Source organism: Notamacropus eugenii, chromosome 4, assembly GCF_028372415.1.
Source record: "Notamacropus eugenii isolate mMacEug1 chromosome 4, mMacEug1.pri_v2, whole genome shotgun sequence".
Classification (NCBI taxonomy): domain Eukaryota; kingdom Metazoa; phylum Chordata; class Mammalia; order Diprotodontia; family Macropodidae; genus Notamacropus; species Notamacropus eugenii.
This window is the reverse complement of record NC_092875.1, coordinates 396,524,995-396,549,062: the sequence shown is the minus strand read 5'-3', so window position 1 is coordinate 396,549,062 and position 24,068 is coordinate 396,524,995. Positions and strand designations below refer to the sequence as shown.

Below are 24,068 nucleotides of genomic sequence, written 5' to 3'. Positions count from 1 at the left end.
CCGGATACCTTGGTGTCTTGTGGCAACACTTGGTACTATGTCCAGGTGACAAGCCATGATTATTCCAGTGAAGGGTAGTCTGTCACTAGATATTATGAGATGGCCTTTAAGAAATAACTTCAGTTACATTTTCTATGTAGAACTTTTCCAGAAACTATGACCATTTCTCTCCTCATAAAGGTATATTTGGGGAGTGGGGCAGTGAAATTTAACTGAACAGAAACTAGAGAGAAAAAACTGAAAGAAAACAAGTATGGGAGACCTACAATGTCACCAGCCTGGGACAATTTGTGTCATTTGGATGCTTAAGCAAAAGGCACAGTTCCATCCATGCCTCCCCATTCTTCTTAATGCAAGACAACTTTATTATTGCAGTCAGTAAGAATAAGCTGGGCAAAATGCAATAATAATCTGTCCACTCGATTTTTTTTGTGTTTTTGCTCATGCTCTCTTCTTACCTCAGAGGAAAATGTGCCTATGATATACCGTTGTTGTGCAATCATTTCAGACTCTTTGTGATCTCATTCTGAGGTTTTCTTGGCAAAGTTTCTGAAGTGTCATTTTCCATTTCCTCCTCCAGATTATTTTACAGGTAAGGATACTGAGGCAAACAGGTTTAAGTTACTTGCCCAAGGTCACACACCTGGTAAGAGTCTGAGGCCAGATTTGAACTCAGGAAGATGAGTCTCCCTAACTCCCAGCTCAGTACTCTATCTACAGCACCACCTCGCTATCCCATGTTATGCCATACACCTGCGCCCTTAAATCTATATCCTATTCCCTTTCATGACTTATCTTCCTCTGTCTCTTCTCTCTTTGCCATCTTCAATCTCTCCATCTCTCTTATACTTATGCCTTAAAATATACACAAACCACACCCATCTTGAAAATAATTTCACTGTAACCCTAATTTTCTGCCTCCTTTCACAAGCAAATTTCTTGAACGAGGGCCCTACATTCACTTCTTCCAATAATCTATTCCACCTGAACTGGTCTGTTCAAGATTTCATTAACATACTTTGTACAACATCTTTGGTCACACCATTGCCAAACAAATAGACATACAAACGCAATCACAGATATGAACACACCTTGCAATATACTTTTCTTTCTTCTCCATGTCCATACACCTACCAAATCTGCAAAGTTTAGCTTGAATCTAACTTAACCCTGAAACTTACCTCCTTTTCTAATAGTCTCAATGTAAATGATCTTTCCCTCCTTTATACAAGCATAATATTCTCCATCTTCCTCATTTGCAATCTATTATGTCCTACATTATATTGTAGTGTTGGTAAGATTCTCATATTTATATGACCTATCTCCCCAAACAAGATTGTAAGCTGTTTAAAGAAAAGGAATTCTTGCATTCCTCTTAGGCCCTGGCACTGTGACTTACACATCAGTGGTGAAATATATTTTTTACTAGGTAGAGTGGTTGATGATTTATACATTTTACATTTTAGCATTAGTGAAAGATTTACAAGCAGAGTTTGATTAGAGTGGCTAGGAAAAGCCAGCAAGAAGATAAGCCAGGCTTGAGTGGGAAATCAGACCATCAAGGAGGGAATCATACTGTTAATAACTAGTGACATGGATGTGAGAATTCACAAATTAATTTCCATACAGTATCTCATTTAGTCTCCAATAATCCCATCCCTTGTCAGCAGGGCTGAAAATACACTTTTCCTCTTCCAGTTTTGCCCTGGGCTGGTCACAGAGCCTAAAAATGTGACTCAAATTATCAAGACGCTCCACTCCAAAAGAAAAATGGGGACAGAAGTAAAGTTTTAGACTAAGGACTCCAAGGTACAGAGGCTGATACCAATGAGGAGCAGAGCTACAGTACCAGGTGAGTGCATTAAATACATGCTTTTTACTGGATGTCTCATCATTTAGACTGTAAACTGATGCTTTTTCACCACACCCAATCTTCACTGCAATTCAGCACTTTTGTGGCCATCCAAACCTCCTTCCCCACATCCTGTTCAAGAAAAAGCTGTTGGCATTCTTTTCAGTTCCTATTATTATTTCACTGACAAGAAAGCAAAGCCCTGCCCATTGTTTGCTTTCTTTTTCTTTAGTTTTGCAAAGTCAGAAAGATGCAGTGAAGCACACTGTATTTCTTAGTACACCTTTCTTCCAAGGACTTTGGGAGCATTTTGGAGACCTTTTTTCATCAATCTGTACAACAGCCTAGTAAAATAGGAAAGTTAAGTATCCTCTCCTCTCCCGACTCCCCAATGGCCCTCTTCATTCCTCTCATATCTACAAGAAAGAGGTAAGCTTGTAGTAAAGAGAAAACAGTCATTTGCCAGTGTGCAATGTCTTCAATAAGAATCCTGCTGAGATGTTTACTAACTCCGTGACCTTAGAAAACTGACATAACATCACTGGCCTTCAGTTTCCTGATCTGTAAAATGAACGGATTAGACTCCTTGGTCTTTGATGCTCCTTCTGGCTCTAGATCCATAATCCTCTAAGATGGGAAAATGTGTGTGTTACTTCTGAGAACTTACATGATATGTAATATTACAGCATAAATTTAAAACTAGAAGGAAACTTAAAGACCATCAAATCCAGTCCTCTCATTTTACAAGTGAAGAAATAGATTGAGAAAGGTTAAGTGACTTGCCCAAGGTAATATAACTATTGAGTTTCTCAGACAAGATTAATAACTCCTACTCCAATGCTCTATCCATGATGTCACCTTAATACTAAAACACTAATAGCTAGTATGAGAATTATTGAACCCTGTAAAATAAACATATAGCTAAACTTCCCAATTCCTTTCTTTTATAGGTAAGTTTCCTATTCAAATATACAAGATTTTGGAAGCTCAAATTCACTTAAGAAAGTAAGCTCTTAATAAAATTATGTTGACAGAAATAAATACTGACTCCTTTCAGACTCTGTCTGCACAGGCAAAATGAAACTGACAAGGGAAACAATTGGCTCTATACTTCAGACCCTAACACTTACCTTTGCTAGATAATGGAGACAATAAGACTTTAGGATTTTCTTGTAATCCAATCCAAATTCAGTCCTCCTTCCATTGCACCATACTACCTTTACCAGGGGCTAACTATAGTCATCCTGATGTATATCTGGCCTTTGGAGGAGAGAGTGAGGCTAGTGACTGCTCAGCTCTGCCTCACTTAAATCCAACTCACTTGCAAGTCAAGACATTAGCTTCCAGATGTCATTGATCCTCTTCGAGAATGAAGGACAAACACAACAACAACAATTATCTTTGCCTCAATGACCCACTTCATGTCATTCATGCAATCTCAAAATAATTCTATCAAATATGCTAGTGTTATTCACAGGAAAAATAAAATCATTCTATCTTGACTGGCATCGCTATCTCAGCCATATTCCTTAAAAAGTGGAATTTCAGAATGAATTAAATAATAATGCTCTAATTCCCAGGATCCATTTTATATTTGTTTTTTGATTTATGGGATCTTTGTGGTTATATTGTACACATTTGGGTAACTCTTTAATAGTTTTACTTCTTCCCAAAAGGTAGTTGGGATATTCTTGGAATGTCTGTTCTTCAAAGGACTTCTAAAATGTTCAAAAAACAATGGCTTACATCTATAAAGCACATGAAGGTTGATGAAGACTTTCCAACTAACATTCCATGAAGTATGGAGTTCAAGTATTACTTTTCATTTTTTTATGTATGAAGGAATAGTGACTCGGAGAGCTTAAATGCTCTGCTAAAAGGCATGTAGCAATTGAATATCATAATGGGTATCTGGATCCAGATCTCCTTATTCCAAGCCCAGTGCTTTTTTTGCTATATTGTGCCATAATCTTAGTCAAAGCATACCAATCATCAAGAGATAAGATACAGATATAGATATATAATGTACACAGGTACACTATATGTATATGAACTAATTCTGAATCTGGTGGTATTTCTTATATCCTTACATGAATGGCAGATAACTAATAAAACAGTAGTCCAGGTATCTGCGCATGCAGATCCTAGTCCCTATTCTGTCACTAATTAACTGTGTGACCTTGGGGAAGTCACTTTTTCTTTGAGGAGCCTTCATTTCTTCAGACACAAAAATAAAGGAGCTAGATTCAATGATTCATAGCATGCTCTCTTACTCCACAACTCCAGGATTTTACAATGTGATGTTATTTCTATTAAAGTCATGTCTCAGAACTCCAAAGAGACACAGACTGGAAAATGCTATAGGGGACATGAAAAGAGACCCGAGAAGTATGGCACACCACTTATTTAGCAAGAGTTGTCTGAAGAGAATAAATCCCTCATCATGTACTATGCCGAAAAGAGCAGGTGGCTGGCCTACTGCCCATATGCAGCTAACATAACAAAGAAGTACAAATCATTTGCAGTGTAATCTAGTATGATGACTAAGAGTCATATCTCTTCCTTAGAAATGTTTAACTTATCACATGCATTTATGGTGTAACTTCAGCCTTTTGGAAAAAGAAAAAAAAATCAACAGCAATGTTGTGGGCTTTTGTAACAGCCTTCTAATTGGACTTCTGGCTTCCAACCACTCCCTTCTCCAATCTGTCCTCTACACTGCACCCCAAAAAAAATCTCCCTATAATACAAGTCTGACTATGCCATTCCCCTGTTCAAGAAACTTCCCAGATCACTATTGTCTGTAAGCAGTATAAGGCATTCAGTATGGCATCTGGAGCTCTTCACAGCCCAGCTCCAACCTCCTTTCCCAGACTGATTTCACACTATTCCTCATCATGTACTCTATCTTCAAATTGATTCAATTCAATCCAATTGATCAAGCATGTATTATGTCCTAGTCAAATTGAGCTATTAACTCTTCCCTGACTTGGCGTCCCATCTCTTCACTATGTGTCTTTGCACAGATTTCTCTCCATCCCTAGAATGCACTGGGTCCTCCTTTCTGCCTCTTCAAATGCCTTCTTTTAAAAAAAATTAATGAGGCCCATGCACCATCTCCCACAGCAAACCTTCTTTGACCCTTCTTCACACTGAAGTGTTCTCTTTCTCTTCCTCAAATGATCAAATGTATGTTTATGTTAAAATTATATGTGTATATTTTGTATCCCCCCCCAACTAAAAGGTATACTCCATGTTTTCATTTGGTCTTCTTTCTAATTATTTTCCCCCAGCCCCCATTCAAATTTCTGTTCAGTGTACTTGTTCTCTAGAGGGTTGAGTGTTCCATCTCCTCTCCGTCTTTTCACTGGCTTCACCAAATGCCTGAGCCTCCTTCCCTCATCATTTCTACCTCTTAGAATACTTAGTTCCCTTTAAGACCCAGCACAAGTGCAGCCTTCTGCAGGAAGTCTTTCCGGTCCCTAACGATGTCTTTCTCACTAGAATGTAAGCTATGTGGGGCCAGGACTATTTCACATTTTCTTTGTAGCCTCAGTGTAGCATAGTTCCTGGCACATAGCATAGCTTTATAAGTCCTTGTTGATTGAACTCAGTAGGAGTTCTGGAGTTTGTGTTCTGTTGGCACAGACTTTGAGAATCCAGGGTCATGTCTACTCCTTGATGAGGTAACCAAGAAGGATAGTAGCTTACAAAGGAAACAGTGACTGAGGAAAAGTAAATATTTGGACTAAATTTACTAAATTCGGATTAAATTACCTCCAGTTCAGCACTTGAGTTCAGTGATTGTACACACTGATGTTCTACTTCAATCTTCTTTGCACAGAAGTTGAAAGATGAGGAGAGAGGAGGAAGTGTACAATCACACTCCAGAAAAAAATTAAGTTTCTCATATCTTTTGGTCTATTCCTATCATTACAAAGAAATGGGACTTGTTTTTGTTTTTAATTTGTGGAATATGTTATTACTTTGTAAATCACAATGCAACAAAAATGTGAATTATTCTCACTCTCCACATCATCTCCCGCACTCCCAGTTCTTTTCAGGCCAATTAGTGCTGTACTTGTTGATGTCTGAGAATGATCTCATTTATCAGCTGATATTCCTACCAATAATTAACATCATTATTACATTACTCTAATACAATTACCCTATACAGACAACTTCAATAAACTCTCCCTTTCTGGCCTATTGGAGGAATTCTCTAGGGGATGCTGAGACATGCCTTTTTTTTTTTTCTGTTTATCATTCCAAATTCCCCTTACTCCATAAAATACACACAAAACCGTAATATACCTCCTATCTCCTCTGACCTTTTCCCATTTGATTTCTTTCTTATTTCTAAAAGTCATTTTAAAACAAATAAAGTAAAAGTCATTTCAGGCTTCCATACTTACTTCACTGGAATCAAGGCACTACAAGTGAACCCACCAGAATTTAAAGAAATTTACATTTCAATCTTTAGGATTTTTTGTGCTGTTTTGATTGTTGTGGAAATCTATGTGTTAATCCTTTTTAGATGCCTCTTAAGGGAAATCAGATTTCCCATATGTTTTCTCTGGAAACAATTACAAATTTGACATTTTTCTACTAGACACCAGAACACAATCAATCAATTCATCTGATCATCAAAATAAAGTCAGTTGGATGAAAAAGAAATTAATCAAACTATTACACAGTAGCCCCAAGAGACCCAACCTTGGATTTATTCTTTTTACTCATCCTGGTAATAATGCTAGCCAGCATGGCATATACCTCAGCATTAAGAAAGATGCTTTGGTGGGGAGGGAGGTGTTAAGTGCACATGAAAATATAGCTAACTCTTTGTGGAGATAAAATTATTGCAATGATCATGTGAATTATTTAGCATTCCGTGTATGTACTTGTAGATGTATGCATTTCTGTGTATGTGTATGTGCATTTGTGCATGTGGTGCATGCAGAAGAACAGCTAAGTCACAGCATTACTGTTTGAGAACACAGGTTGCTGAGCAGCTTCACAGGTCAAAAATCTGGTCCACATCATCCTCCCTCTGTTAAAGTCATTGAAAAGCCAAAAAAAAATTTTCAAGAATTTACATGTACAAAATCATTGAATTTAGGATAAAAGGGAAACTATGAGTTGGAAGAAAATCATTGCATAAAATATCTCTGTTAAGTGTCTGATATCCATGACATATAGGGAAAGAAAATAACTATACAAGGTGGACTACAAGTCTTTGTGCAGTTTTATGCTATTAAAGTTTTTGTTGTTGTGTCTGACTCTTTGTGACCTTGTTTGGGATTTTCTTGACAAACATTCTGGAGTGATTTGCCATTTCCTTCTCCAGCTCATTTTACAGATGAAGAAACTGAGACAAACACAGTTGAGTGACTTGCCCAGGGACACACAACTAGTAAGTGTCTGAGGATAGATTTGAACTTGAGTCTCCCTGACTTCAGGCCAGGCACTCTATACACTGCACCACCTACCTGCCCTTTAACACCACACAAAGACTTTTGGGACACCCTGTATAAGACCAAGAATCATTCTTAATAAATACTCAAAGAATATTTATAAATAGTTCTGAAAAGAAGAAATGAAAACTATTAGCAACTGTATGAAATATTGTTTGAAAACACTAATAGTAAGAAAAACCCAAGTTAAAACAGCCCTGATGTTTCCTCTTATATAACAAATGGACAGAGATTACAAACATTGTCAGTAACAATATGTTGGAGTTGCTATGGGAAGACAGGAGCCATTGGCACATGTGTATCGGTTCGGTTACTCTATAAAGGAATCTGGATTTACATTTTTAAAAGTGATTAAAATGTCCATATTCTTTGACTGAGAGATGATATTACCACTCATATACCCCAAGGAAATAAAAAGAGAAAGGTCTCATTTGTACCAAAATATTTATAGCAGCAATTTTGTGGTAGCAACAATATATGTAACATTAGCATCCATCAATTAGCAATAAACAAATAAAAGCACGTGAATATAATAGAATATTACTACACTTTAGAAAAAAAGAAATATGATGTATTCAAGGAAACATGGGAAGACATGAGAATTGATACGGAGTAATTAGAACCAGAAAAATAATACATACAATGATTACAATGATGTAAATAACAATAAAATGATATGATTACATAATTAAAATGACCAGGCTTGGCCTCAGAGAAAAGTTGAGTGGATATACTTTTTTGCTCCCTCTGCAGAGACAGGAAATATGGGTGTGATATAGTATGTATACCTCCACTTGCCAGGTAACTGTTAGTTGATCTTGCTAAACTGAAAATTTTAGTATGAAGGGAAGCATACTAGACAGAGGAGGGAGAAAGGGATATATTCAGAAATGAATATGATATAAAAAAGTAACAAAATAATACTAAGAAAAAAAGAAAAGTCAAAAGTTTGAGGATGAAAAATCACAAGTATTTTCTTATTAGAATACTTTTATTCAGAATTACTGTTGCATTTTCAAGTCTACTACTAACATATTTCCTGACCCTGAAATACTCAATCTACCTAGTTCATAAAGTGCTGGACATGGATTCAGGAAGATCTGAGTTCAAATTCTGCCTCAGACACTTATTAACTGTGTCATTTAACTTCTCCCAGACTCAATTTCCTCTTTTGCAAAAGAAGAATAATACACACACACACACACACACACACACACACACACACACACACTGTTCCAAAAGTCTTAGTGCACCTACCTCACAGGATTGTTTGAGGATCAGATAAACTAATATATGCTAACTGTTTTGCAAATCATAAAATGCTAGATAAATATTAATATTGTTATCGTTATATTTATAAGGTAGGCTTAAAATGGATCCAAACTTTCCTCTTTCTTCCAGTAATAGAAATTCTCTGATAAATCACGTAGGCTCAGATTTTCGGACTTAATTTTGACCTCTTTCCCTTTATCACACACAACAAATCAATTAACAGTCAAGCCAAATTTTTCATTTCCTTACCTAATTCCCTTTCAGTTTTAAATTCTGTGATACTGTCTCTTCAGCTACTCAAATCTTCAGTGGCTTCTATTTATTCTAGAATAAAGTCTAGGCTCCTAAACCAGTTAATTCTAAACCCCTCATAATCTTAATCAACCTATCTTTCCATCCTTATCTTTTATTACTCTCCATTACAAATATTCTCCTACATCCAGACTGGTTTATGTAACATCCACTAATCAGGCCTGGCACATGTCTGCCTTCGTGACTTTGTTCATACCATCACTTTTATTATGATTAAGCTTATGAATCCAACCCATTTTTCAAGGACCAATTCAAATCAATCCACCTGCAAAGCCTTTCCTGACTATCTCAACTCACATAGGATAATGATTTCATTGACCTCTGAATTCCTAGAGCACTTACTGTCTATCCCTTCATTTGATTCTGACTATATACTACCTTGTTATGTTATTTTTCTCTATGTAGGTTCTGTGTTAAGGAACAGTATTAATAATACTAAGGAATAGTATTGGTGGTCATATGAACGTACTAGACATAGATGAATGGACTCAGAAAAGAAAAGCAGTGGCCATGTCAGACTAATCAATCTCCTTGATAATGTAGCATGTATTCATTCTATGCTTATATGATATTTCTTAACCCAGGAGCTCCAAAGGACTCTTGTTTCCATAGTATCTCTGACATTATATTTTTTCATTTAAAAGTTTTTGATGTTATATTTTTCCATTTAAAAGTTTTTGACGTTCCATTTAAAAGTTACATAAAAATACAGTCACACTTGCACATACATATATATTCCACAGCCAAGGGTGACTCCAATCATCTCTCTTCAATTCATATGTCTTTTAAGTGTTCTGGGGCTTATTTGAACTTGGAAGGATAATTTTTAAATTTAATTTAACTTAATAATACTTGTTGGAGATATGGCTAGAAAAGGAAGGTTTCAGGTTCAATAGACCTGAGTAATCAAGTGAAAATCAAATACATGCATTTCAGGAAGTGCTATTAACTTGACTCTCCAGAGATTCATGTTAAAAGGCTCACAATAATTAAGTTATATTGACCCACAATTCTGGCATATTGACAGATCTTGCTTTCAGAGGCTTATTTTCAAACTAGCTCCTGTCAGAAAAGATAGCACTCTTCAATATTTAAATGACATTCATGCAAAAAGAATGTAGCCTAGTTGAGACCCTGATCTTTAAATTGGAAATCATAAGAGAAAAGGGAAAGTAGCATAAACACACCGACTGGCTAAAAGTTGAATAGGGACTTCTTGTGCCTACCAGAGACCTCCTTTGCTTCTTCCCTCTTTCCTTGTGCATACCGATTATGTGACTAAAGATTATCTGGATGTATCAATCAAGGAAAATCCAATTTCTAAAAGCTGGATTTCTCAAAAGGTCTCATCCGCTGAACATGGAGGAAGGAGTGCTGAGAAGAACCAGCTGTAATGGTAAATTGGGGCAGCTTGTGCCGCTATGTAGCTATCCACATTATCTTAGTAACTATGCCCTCATAACCAAGTTTGGATCAAGTTTCCAAAAGAATGAAAGCAGACACAGAATTGGAGGAAAATATCATGTGCATCTGATATCAGTTTATTATAGCATCACCATTAATTAATCCTTAATTATTATTTTATAAGTTAGAATGAACATTGAAGGCCAAGTTTAATGCAGAAATATTTTACCTGAATACAGTCACTTAAAAAAGAATCCAGTGCTCTTGAGAGTTACAACTTTTATTTTTCTCAATAGTAATATGATTTTGTTTGTCAACCAACTATAGTATTCACAACCAGATACAATTGGATTTGCCCAGCCCTTCAAATTTGTGTTTTATTTTTACCTTTTTATGAATGTTAAGAAGTAGGACAAAAAAGTTTCCAGAAGCAAAACCACCATTCTCCAGTTTCTAGTACTTAATTTTAGGAACTCAGCTTCCATATATATGGGAGAAATGTTGGCACAGGTTTAATTTCTAGGGGGAAAAGCATGTTTGGTTTTTAATACTTCAAGTGTTGGAACTAGCAGGCAAATGACTTGGACTCCAAATGTGGTTCTGCCCTAGTCAGGTAACCTTGGGTAAGTCATTGAAAATCTGCTGGGTTTAGTTTCCACACCTGTAAAATGTAGGTGTTCAACGATGTGATCTCCAAGGTCCTTCCCAGTCCTCACATTAACTTATAATTGATTTGAAGACAATTTTACTAAAAGTTTTATGAAAACCAACAGTAATAGAAAGGGAGGAGTGGTTGAGGTTATCCTCCCATCTAGTTCTATTTCGTTCATGGTAGAGTAAATAACAAAATTAAACTATCCAAAATAGTAAAAGTTGGACTGGAAATTCTTATTCTTCTTCACCCCACCCATCCCCATGTTACTGAAACATATTCATACAATTCATAATGACCTAGAAAGTTAAATCTCAGTCTCTCCCAGCTCATACACTTAGGCTTTTTTTCCCTTTCAAAGGAGTCGCTGTCCATTTATTTGATAAGTTAAACAGCAGGACAGTTTTGTGAGTTTATCAACTGGTTCAAGGCAATAGGGCTGCTATTTCATTTATTGGAAAACTTAGACAAGTGCACTTTCATTGACAACTTCTGCAACTTGAAAATACAACAGTCTTTTCAAAATAATTCATTCAAACATTCAAAAGGTAGAAACTCAGTTGAGAAAAAAAAGAGAGGGAGGAGGGAAAAGGAGGAGAGGGAAAGATAATAAAGATCAATAATTTTATATCAGTATTGTGAATTTAAATAGCTATCATCAGAAAATTGGGAGGTTGGATGTGAATGTGCTACATACATTACTTAGTGTCAGTTAAGGTAATCAGTGGCAAATGACTTGGAAAATATACATCCACCTGTAGCACAAGGGTAACTTTCCGTTGACTTGGGCAGCAGAGATTACAACAGGTTTCTCAACAGGGATGGGGGTTAAAGCAACTGGAAGAATAATTGCCGTTGGGTACCGAAGCTCCGTTGTCTGAAGACTTCCACTTATTCATTAACCGCATTCGGGCAAAATGTGTAATCCTGTCAGATCTGGGGCCCAACCCGGATCAGGATCTGGGGCCAACCCGGTTCAGGTAACATAACCCTGTATATAACAACATTCAGAAGCACTATGCGGTGGAGACTTCCCAGAAGCCCCTAGGAGATTCAAGGTGTTCCACTCGGAGGCCACGAACAGATGTCTTTCCCTACCAATTTACAAGATGGAGCTCCATATTCCCAGATTTGAAACCCAGATATTTCCACCAAGAAATGAAAAAAAAAAGTATTTCATTTGGAATAGACTTCTGTTTTCATGAGGATTGAAGACCAAATCTGTTGAGTTTTCCGGAAAAGCCAAACGAGGAGAACCTGAAGGTTTTAGCTGTTAAATGAGCCTGTCAGTTTAACAAGCACCAGCGTGCTCAAGTCCCACAGACCCCCTTCCCTACCCTCGCCTCAGCCCCCGCCAGCTTCCCCTCGCTTAGACTCAGTCAGCAGCGGTGCGCAGAGCAACAAATGCATCACTCCCTCCCCACCAGTCTTAGCTACTTACTTTCCCTGATTTTCTCTATTTAAACACCAGAATTGCAGGCTGTGACTTTCAGACAGAAAGAGTCAAACAGTGCAGTGTTACTTGGAAAGCTCTAGAAGTTGTTCCTGCTCTCTAAAAAAAGCATGCGGGCCCCCATACATCCCTGGAAGGAGATATATATATATATGAGAAAGAGGCAATTTGACTCTATCTTAGGACTCCGAGAGATCAGTCTCCTTGGTTCCTAGCAAAGGTCAGGGCTGGGGTGTTATTATCTACAGAGTACTGTATTGATTTCTGGTTATCAGCTGTTCGCGATGAAACAGCCGGTACTTCCCACTGGAGAGAAGTTGAGAAGCAAATTGTTCAGAGATTCCGACAAATGACTTTTTGGTCATCTGAAGCTCCCTCCTTTTGTTGGGTGAGGCAAAATACCGAGGCTGCTTCATACCCCTCTCCTAATGCAAGCTTGCCCAGTATCCCCACAGCTGTGGAGCCCCTTTCAAACGAGGCCTCCAGTACTTACAGATTTATTTTCACGGTACATTTTCTACTGTAATTTTTCCACTCTCCCCTGGATTGAAGGAAATGGGCAGGGAAAACAAAACAAGCAGATGCTTTGCATAGGTTGCTCTGAGGAACGCTGGAAATTCGGTGTCCACAGCTAGCAAAGTTCTCTGAAAGCCCAACAGCCTTTCTGAGCTTAATACACCTGGAGGAGAAAGGGAGTGCTTGAAGACGGGAGGGGACCAGGCCAGCGGAATGACTGAAAGTTCTGAGAGTTGATTAGGACAGGGCATGAAGGGAATACCCAGGCTAGGTGACCAGCAACTTAAATATCTTGAACTCAAACACCCAGCGCAACCCTACTATGACAGGCTGCGACTGTCGTTCGCTGCTTTGTTTTAAGTTCTGTCCTGAGAGGAAGGAAACTGAGCAAGAACTTGGAGACTGTCTAGGTTTAGGGAGCTTCAGTCATGAACAAGGGAGAAAGTCTCAACCAACTTTGTTTCCCAAATAAACTCCATTGGTGAGGAGTACTCGCCTCCAATCCCGACTCCTCCCCACGGAGGCTCCATTACGTTCAAATAATAATCCTTCCCCCCTAGCACTGGGTTGCATTGGCTAAAGAGGATTGAAACCCTGAAGGCAGAGGCAGTGGCGATGTGGAGGTTTAGGAGAAAAGAGGCAAGCTAAATTTAGAGGTGCCTGGCTTATCAGGAAGTGAGGTGAAGGTGAGGAGGAGCGTGGGGAGGGGTCCTATTGTGCAACCTGCAGCCAGCCAGCAAGATATCACTGCCGGCAGAATTTGCACCTGACGATCTTCTTGAAAGCACTTTGGAAATCTTTGTTGAAATAGGCATAGATGACAGGGTTGAGCAGGGAGTTTGAATAGCCTAGCCAGTTGATAATCGCACCTAGCGAGTCGGGCATGTGGCAGCTGCTCTCGCAGAAGGGCAGGACGAGGGCCACGATAAAGAATGGCAGCCAACAGAGGATAAAGGTACCCATTATGATGCCCAATGTTTTGACCGTCTTCCTCTCCCGGGCCAAGGCCATCTTCCTCTTGGCTTCTGCATTTCTTTCGTTCTTCTTCTCGAAGGAGGTGGTGCTGGGAACTCCACCAGCGTCACTGGGGAGCGTTAGGTGGTCCTTGGAGTTGCTGTAGTGGTGGATCTCAATCACCTCCAGGGCGGTGCGATCCTCACCCTGTCTCACAGCCCCATTGACGCAGGGTGCCCCCACAGTCTTGGGCTCCGCCCCGCGCCTCCAGTTCTTGCCCCTGGGCTCCCCATTGATGCTCTTCTTGGGTGGAGGAACCGGGGAAGTGCTAAAGCAGCTGTTCCCCGACTTCTCTGCCTTCTTGACTGTCTTGCGGATCCGGAACCGGGCAGCTTTGAAGATCCGCCCGTACAGCACGAGCATCAGCAGGAGGGGGATATAGAAGGCTCCAAATGTGGAGTAAATTGTATAGCCGTGGTCTTTGCTGATGGTGCAGGCGTCGGGGTTAGAGCGGTCTTCTGGGGTCCGCCAGCCCAGCATGGGTGGGATAGAGATCAGAAAACCTATGAGCCAAGTGAGGCTAATTAGAACAGCAGCTCTCCGGGGTGTCCTCTTATTTACATAGTCAATGGGGTCAGTGATGGCCCAGTATCTGTCCAGGGCAATGGCACATAGGTGCAGGATGGACGACGTGCAGCAGAGTACATCCAGAGAAATAAAAATGTCGCAAGTCACCTGGCCCAGAGTCCACTTGTTGAGGACCTGGTAGAGAGCAGCCATGGGCAAAACCAGCACGGAAACCATCAGGTCAGTGACCGCCAGGGAGCCGATGAGATAGTTAGCCACGTTCTGCAGGGAGCGTTCCAGGACAATTGCGGCCACCACACAGGCATTGCCGATCACCGCACAGAGGATCAGGGAGCCGAGCAGCACCGAGGTGACTACCTGGTAGCCGAAGGTCACGTCTGAGAAATCAGTACTATTGCCCCGATCGTAGGGCGAGTCACTGGAGGTAGTGTTGTTGCTCTGATTGTTAAGGTCAGAGTGACCATGGGGCAGGGGGTTGCTGTGTGTGAATCCATCCATCCCGCGGAGGTGGTAAGCTGGGCAGGAGTGTGAGGCACGGGCCTCTCACTTCTCTTTTCCTTGGTTTTGTCCTCTTCTCACTTCTAGAGAGTTAGGGCGTTGGAGGAACCCGGTAGCTTAAGCTGAGAGTTCTCCCCTCTCGGACGAAGTCACTGGTTCGAACATCTTCAGCAAGCTACACAGCTGGTCTACTTGTTTAGTCTGGAGGGCACCTTGATCATTAGCATCAAAGAGAAGTTAGCGAAGAAGCAATTCCGAATAAGTCAGATATGTCTGGGCTATCGTTGGAGTGTCTCTCTCTCTCTCTCTCTCTCTCTCTCTCTCTCTCTCTCTCTCTCTCTCTCTCTCTCTCTCTCTCTCTCTCTCTCTCTCTCCCTCTCTCTCTCTCTCCACTCTGGTTTGCAGCAGTCCGTGTCGCTGCCGCTGTCCAACTGCCAGCCTCAGCAAGGGACTTCTCTACTCATAAACAGCTTCAAGACCAGCAAAGAGCTGGAAAAGAGAACCCCTAGCCCTCTTGTGTCACAGTGATTCTCTCTCCCTCTCTCTCTCTCTCTCTCTCTCTCTCTCTCTCTCTCTCTCTCTCTCTCTCTCTCTCTCTCTCTCTCTCTCTCTCTCTTCCTTCTCTCTCTCTCTCTCTGTCTCTCTCCTCTTTCTCCTTCTCTCCCTTTTCCCTTCCCCTTACTCCCTCCTTTCCCCTCCCTCTCTCTTTCCTTTTCCCTCTTCCACTCCCTCCGCCTTCTTTTTCCCTCCTCGCCTTCACGTCCCTGTCTCCTGTCTCTTCTCTCTCCTCACTCCTCTTTATCACTCTCTCTGCCACTCTGACTGCTTCTCTCCCTCCCTCCCACACTCTTTCCTTTCCCTCCCCATCCTAATGCGGCGTGTCTCCTTGACTATTTGCTCTCTTCCTCTCCCCCCCTCCCCGTTTGTTGCCATCCTGTTCAACTCTTTCATCCGCACAAATGCGAGAGCCTTCTGGGTTCAGAACCCTCACACATACCCCTAGCCATATATGAGATTAGCATTATAACTATTGTTCTGACGCCACTGAAGCCCAAAGAAGAAACTACCCATTTAAAACTAAGTACCTTATGTTTTACCGTGAACAAGGATTGATATGCAGTTTGGGAGTGGAAGAAAAAAAAAAGATAAAGGTAATTGGGAGGAATTAAGGTTCTAAAGGTTAGACCTACTATTCTGTATTGCAATTATCAAAAATAGAAAGGAAGATAATGAATCTTTACATTGGATTTTCATCTTCATCCTCTTCAAACAAAATGTCACTAAGAAGTATATAAACAATTTGTGAGAAGCCTAATTTTGAATATGGGAATTTTGGGTTTTGTGCCCTCCACAAATTCAAGCACTTTTTTCTTCCTCTTTTTCTTTTTTTATGGTCTTAGTATTTGCATCAGTTTCAGCCATCAGATGGTATCTCATGTTGCTTAAAAAGTCGCTCTCCCCACTTGAGAGAACAAGACATCCTTTTGTTTCTAAGCTAATGTCACTTGCGAGGTCAAGGAATTTTGCCTTCCATTCTTCTGGACCAATTCTGCTATACAGGAACTTCTGAGGAGAGTGCAATAGGAGCTTCTGGGCTGCTGAAATAGCAGTCTGCTTCTGACTGTAATCAGCATCTGGGACAGTTCTGAACAAGGAGGGCCTTTGTCGCCACCTGCAGGAGAGTACCTCTGAGATTCACAGGATTTCTTTGTGTTTCTAGAGTTAGAGAAAAAAAGTTAGTCAATTCATTGGAAAGAGAACACTTCTGGAAGATGGTTCATTTCGAATATTTCCTTCTCCTGCCTAAAATAACTGCTCCTTCCCTCAACCCTGAATGGAAGACAAAATTCCTTGACAAGTAACACTTAACTTAAAGACAAAAAATTAGCCTGCTCTTTCAAGTTGGGGGAGGGGTGACTCAAAGAGAATCAGGAAGGCTTCCTTTGGGGACTGGGATATTCAGTGAAATGCTGACCTTTTTCTCAGTCTTCTTATGTTGCCACACTGCTTTGTGAAAAAAAATAAGACATGACATGAAGCAATTTCTAACTTGAGACATAAATGCTCAAATTAAAAGCAAACTTACTGTACTCTATATGCTATAGTAAGCCTTTCCAGGAAACCCTATGTTTATGTTTCATATTGCTAAAAATTGGAATTTAGTGCTTAAACATTCATGCCTACAAAATTTAAAGAGATGAAACTAGAGAGTAGAGGTTAGGGGATTGTTTTTGTTTGTTTGTTTTTATAAATTTTTTTTTGAGAAAATGACTTCACATTGTAATTGTTTTAAGGAGAGGAATGAGTTGCAAGGTTGTCTGTTTTAGAGGGGAAAGAAAATTGAAATTTCTGAGAGAAAATTTCAAAGTCAAGTAGAATATAGCATAATATAGCAGAAAATAAATGCAGTACCCATGGTTCACTGATAAACTTATTTTACATTCCAAAGTAAAGGAGGGAATATTTCATGCTGGTATAAAAGTAGATGACCCTTAGAGTGCAATATAATACACACTTGTGCACACATGCACACATATACATACACTGTACTTCAGGATTATTCCAGTATTTCATTGAACTTTGGAGATTTGTCCTTCTTTATCTCAAATTCTTGAAAACTGCAGAAGTGTGCAGAGACAAATTGTTTTAAAATTCAGTGCTGGACATCATTCTCGCTCAATCATTTCAGTGTGTTTTAGTTATGAAATAGCCATTCATGCTGATTTATGACACTAAACACAAAGAGATTCATCTACATGATGTTACTGGAGAATATAGTAATGCTTTAAGATCCAGTGTTTTTGCTATTTTCACCTTTTATTTAGTCCCCTCAAAGTCACAACACTAAACAATTTTGTTGAAATACTGCTATACACCCAGAAAAGATAATCTAACAAACCACTGAAATATTGATCCTTAGAAGAGAAAGAGAGAGACATTAAAAACATAATTAATAACAGAAGCAAGACAGAATCTGAATCTCTCTCTCTCTCTCTCTCTCTCTCTGTGTGTGTGTGTGTGTGTGTATACATACCTCTACAGAGAGAGAGAAAGAGAGAGAGAGAGAGAAAGTTTTTCAGAAAACCTTAGTGCATTTTACACTATTACACTATTAAAACTTAAAGCTGCACTGAGATTTTAGGGGCTAGTCTGTGAGATATATGGATGTGTGTATGTGTATATTTACATGTGACACACATAGGAGGCACATATACATGTGAATGAATGAATGTATATATCTATAAGCATTTATGTACATTGTCACATATAAGAAGTAATATATCTTAAAGTTTGACATGATAAATAATCAAGCTTAGAGGAAAATCTGGGTTCTAGTAGCATCTCTAGCATATTTTAACTATATGACCATGAACAAGTAATAACTTCTCAAAGCCCCCAGCAACTTTCTAAGTTAAAGATCAATTTTATATCTGCATGAGTGAAAGGAATTTCCACTTCAAGTTCTTCATACTGATAAAATTCTAGATGAAACTGCATAGTGGTTCCAGACCTAGTATTTCATTGATGTAGAGAACTACCAGTGAGAAAATACCTTTTACCAATACAAAACAAATCTTTAGCAACTTAGAGTCTTAGCAAATTGCTGGGGAAACTTGCCCATGGTCACACGCTTTTATATGCCAGAGGTCTTCCTAACTCCATGGCCTCCTCTTTACGTTGTTCTATGACACATCCCTGATTGTAGATCTCAGGACAATCTTGAATAAGAATTGCACCGTATATGATAATTGTACCATTTAATATAAAAAAATCAGTAAACATGCCAAGCCTGGAATCTACAAGATTACAGAATTTTTAGAAATTGAAAGGCTTACATTTTCTTTTAGCTGGAAGGTAAAAATATGTAAATTATGTAAAGACGAATAGTTAATGTACTTGTTTTACAATCTGATTTCGGGTACCCTGGCCTGATGTTTTATAATACTTTCAGTGGCATTAAAAAAAATTTTTATAAACAAAATAATATTCATATTCAAGATATTCAAATTATACCACAAGAATTTTAGATAGTGAGATAGTATGCCATTTTGAGGCATTTTTATGAATACTATTAAGAGATTCACAGATGCAGGTGCACATAGTACTCAAATTCTGAATATTTCTTGTGACTAGAAGATTCCTCTTTGGGGATGAATTCCTTCACTGTATCACATTCATTCCCATGAGCTATTACTAAAGCCAGGAAAGAAAATTCCTTTCATCATGTTCACATTTCAAATATTCTTAGGTTTTAAAATTTTCCATATGTAGCATCACTAACTTGCCTTCAGATAACAACACAAACCAAAAGTATTAGCAAGCTTTTTTTTTAAAGGAGACTAAGTAAAGATATTATCTCATTACTCTGATAAAGTTTGAGATGAACATAGCATTAAATAATTACAGAAAAGCGAACTTTGTATCATTCTTTGGCAGAAATCCTGGTCCTAATGTTATTATTTGTAGCTTGGATTTGCAGGCCATAGATGTGATTTTTTCACGTTGTTCACCTTGATTGGTTGCGGTTCTTTGTTCTCAAACAGGACCAAAATGGCATGAGTTAGAGTGAAGTTACAGTGTGTCTGATTGTAGCTGATCAGACCAATACAAGCTCTAGAACATGATGAATATGTGTGAACTTCCTCTAGAGTAATTTGGGGAGGGCCTTTACTTAATATCTCAGATAAAAATTTCTATGTGTATATAATGTAACATAATTGACAGAAGCAAAGAATACTAAACTGGAACCCTTGATTTTGAAGATGAAAAAATTGAGGCCTAGAGAAGCCAAATTATTTGCCCATGATCACAGATCTAGGTAGTCATAGAGCAGAGAGTAGAATCCAGGTTTTGTGCCTCCCAGTTTAGAGTTCTTTTCACATGATCAATCTGCCCACCTTTTGATTTTCTTTTCTAATACTTAAGTTTAAAAATTACAAGCATGTCAGTGGGCCCATCTACAAAGTCCTAATGAAATCAAGAAGAATCCTAGATTTAAAGCTAAAAGGAACTTTAGATATTATCTTGCCCAAATTTTTTTTTTTACTAATAAGGATATTGAGACAAAAACAAGATTAATAACTTTTCCACTACAATAGAGGTGATAAATAGCAGACTTGAGGTTCAAACCCAAATATTCTGACTTATTATTAGAAAACTTTTCATGTATACTTTCAGTTTCCAATCATCTTAAAGTGTTTATTAAGTCACCTCTATAAGTATCTGTCTGAATACTATACAATGGACATGGTCTCTGCCTCTAGGAGTTTACAATTTAAGCTGAAAGTATCACCATCACTAATTTGTTTTTCATCAAGAGAAATTCAACAGTCTACACTGAAGACATAGAAAGCAAACTTATCAGTTTTACTGATGACATGAAACTGGGAAGGTTTTGGGAAAAGAGAAATGGAATCCCAAAAGAAATAGCAGGCTCAAGCAATGAGCAACATCTAATTAGAAATTCAATGAATATACACTTGAAGTCCTGGACTTCAAACCAACTTCACAAGTACTAAATGGGGGTAGTATGGCTAGGCAATGCTTCAAAGGTAGAAGAACTAGGGTTTTACTGTATCACAAGTTGAGTAAACTGGGATGTGACTTGATAGCTTTAAAAAAAATTCACAGCCTAATGGGATTAATTGAATTATGGACAGGTGTTTTCCAGAGTGAGGAAATTACGATCTGATTATATTCTGCCCTAACTAGACCACATCAGGAATATTTTAAGACACTGATGAACTACAGCACATCCAAAAAAAAAAAAAAAGTGAGCATGAAAGGGAGAGGATTGGAAACTAGTGTAACATATGTAGATAAAGTAAAAGCATTGCAATTATTTGGCCTGACATAGGGAAGACTGAATAAGGATAGGATATTTGTGCCCAACTATTTCAAGGGTTACATTTGGAGAGGAGATTAAACTTGTTTTATTTAGCTCAGAGACCATAAGGAGGAGCAATATGGGGAACTTACAGAGAGACAGATTTCAGTTTAATATAAAGAGAAAAGTGCCTAATAATCAGTGCTGTCTAAAAATAGAATTGGGATGTTTCAGGAAATAGTTCCCCAGCATTGGCTGTTTTTTCAGTGAAAACTATATAAATCAAGATGAAGCTGTAGAGGGAACTCATCAGAATAAGTTGGGCCAGAAAAATTCTGAAGCTCCTCCTAATTCTGAAATCCTATGATTCAATAAATAGGTTCTTAGATCCTTTTCTACTAGAACTATATTAATGAATGAAATTCACAGAGACCAATAAAACATTAAAAATAAAAATTCAATAAGATCAAATAAGGATAGAATTTTGTCACAATGCATTTATCAGATTTAAATATCCTATTAGATAATGTATGTAAAGTTCTCAATAATGTTCAAAACTCTAGTCAATTACCAATAGTCAACAAAGATTTAACAAACTTTGTGCCCGGCACTGTACTAAATGCTGGGGATACAAGTACTAAAAATGAAGATATTCCCTGCCTTCATGGAGCTTATGATCTTATGGGGGAGCAGATAATACACAAAAGGAAGATGAAGAGAGGAAGTAGAGGAAGAAAAAGGGATTATACCTGGTACAAGGACATGATGTAAAAGTGAAAAGAGTATAGCTGGTTTAATAAATGAAGAAATGGCTGGTCTAAGTATCCTCCTTAAATGAATTTAGGAGGAGCCCTCCACTCCAATCCCTCATTCAGAGAGGTCACAGAGGATATGTATATTTCTGAATACCAAAGCTGATATAATCTTGCAGGATGATGAAGATCTTGTTTACATTATGAAGTTCAAAGTAGTGCAGTTGAGTGAGTAAAGAAGAATGTGTACATGCATAAATGTGCATACATGTGTGCATACATTTGTACATATACATAATGCAACTGTGCATGTATATATATACTTCATGCTATATCTGTAAAATTTATAAATAGTATATAGTATATTTATTCTATATAAATGTATTATATATTAAATATCAATATTTTGTATAAATAGTTCATAATATACTATATAAGTAGTTTATGTAAATATATAAAAGTATATAAATAGCTATTTTATTATAGTTATTATGTTTTTCAAGCTGGGTGTTCAATTATTGCTTTGAATTAAATCTCTTCTGTTTCCTTGAGAGCATTTAGGGTCCATGAATAATCAAATGGATCTGTGATCTCCTAAATATGCATGTTCTCTCCCAGGAAGGTCCATCCTCTCCAACTTTTATCTATGACCTTCCCTTCAAAAGTTTGCCGGAGGGGATCCCCCTAAAGTATCAGAAGCCTTCTTAACTCCCTTTCTTTTCATGACAAAGATGGCAGTGGGGTATACAGGATGATGATTGTTTGAAAGATAAAATGACCTAGATAACCTAGTACTCTGATATTCTGATTATTAAACTAAGTCAAGGATTGAAATTTATGCCTATCAAAGATGTCCACCACTGTTATTAGACAGATCCAACACTGGGAAGAGGAATTCCCTAAATATACTGAAGTATTCTAGATGCTCTTTTTGTAGACTGTATTGTGATAGTTGCATCAAGTCCCTTAAATTTGCAAAGACCTTGGTCAAGAATTGTACCCACTCAGAATAGTTTGGTTTAATCATTCACACAGTGGATAAAGAATGTTAATTGTCTAGATTATTATGTGCAATTAGACAATAAATATAATTTCTCCATTAATATATACACAATATCTGCAGTATATATGTATATGTGTATATGTATATGTGTGTATATCTTGTACAGACACCACAAATGGATTAGTTGAACTGAGATTTGATCAGGAAGAAAATAGGCTGAACTGACTTTATAAACTCACAAAGTTCCTTAAATGACCTCAAAATTCTCTATGAAACGAAGAACTTTTAATATCAGTATTGTTCCAGTATTATGTTACTGCAAGACCTAGAACTTTTGAAAGCAAGTATCACTCAAAGGGCAAAGGAAAGGCTCATCCTGCTTTAAATGCTAGTTTGTAACACATTACATAAAATTATGAATAAATGGAAGAAAATATATCATCAAGATAATGAATGGATGAAAAAGAAGATGAATTGGTCATATGGCAAGAAATAGTTATAACCAATCAACATATTTCATCTGTTTTGTGTCTTCTTTCCAGTTTCATTCTCAAATGCTTTCCAAATGACTTTGCTTAGTTGGACCCTTTGCCAAATTTACATTAAACTAATTTATCTTCTCTAGCATTTCTGTTAAGAGAGAATGCTCCTAATGATCTTGTCACATCATTCTCTAAGAATGAGTCTTTATTCCAAACCAGTGGTGCCCTGTGCCTCCAGTTTATCTGCACCTAGAGAATAAGGGGAATAAGTCAAGTGTTTGACTCAGGAATTTGAGGCTACTTTACGTTGATTAAATTTCTCTATTAAATTATTGAAATTAATGCTAGTATCCTTTTCTCCATCTTTTTGCAATTTTGAGGATATCCATAACTTGTTTAAATAGATTTGAAGTTATTCTATTGCTTATTGAATATTTTTCTCAATTTTATTCTTCCTTTTAACTTTGTACTAATTTCTGTCCTTGTTTTAACAATTTGGTTGGTCTGATTTTACAAAGACAGGATTAATCAGTGATTCAGGAATGACTCTCATTTCAGTCAATCAATGAATTAACAAACAAATAAGCAAAATTTATTAATACTTACTATGTTAGGTACTAGGAATACATGGGTTTAAAAGAAAGAGTCCCCTTAGACCCTTCACTCCAAAGACCTTTATTCTATCAGAAATGAAACATAGACATATCTAAGTATATACCAAAAAATACAGGGGAAGTTGGGTGAGAAGTTACTAGCATCCACGGAGGGAATCAGAACAGATTTCATATAGACAGTGGTCTTTGAGCCAAGCTTTGAAAGAAATTAGGAATTCTATAAATTAGGGAATGTTTGCAATTTCTAGGCATTGGGAAGGCACAGAGACAAGATAGAGACTATTCTGTGTAAGGTACAGTAAAGAGGTCCGTTTGGCTAGACCATAGATTGTATGAAGAAGAATAATGTATAATAGGTGTGATATGGTATGTTAATAGATGTTGTAAAGAGCTTTAAACACCAAGAAAAGAGTTT

General features: G+C 37.9%; 1 protein-coding gene across 1 annotated transcript; it reads right to left on the bottom strand.

Annotated features, from left to right (window-relative positions):
• Positions 1 to 10,435: 10,435 nt before the first annotated feature.
• On the bottom strand, positions 10,436 to 15,512 carry HTR1A (5-hydroxytryptamine receptor 1A). Its single transcript, XM_072605542.1, has one exon. The coding sequence runs from the start codon at positions 14,973 to 14,975 to the stop codon at positions 13,680 to 13,682; it is 1,296 nt and encodes a 431-aa protein (XP_072461643.1). The 5' UTR covers positions 14,976 to 15,512; the 3' UTR covers positions 10,436 to 13,679.
• Positions 15,513 to 24,068: the final 8,556 nt, after the last annotated feature.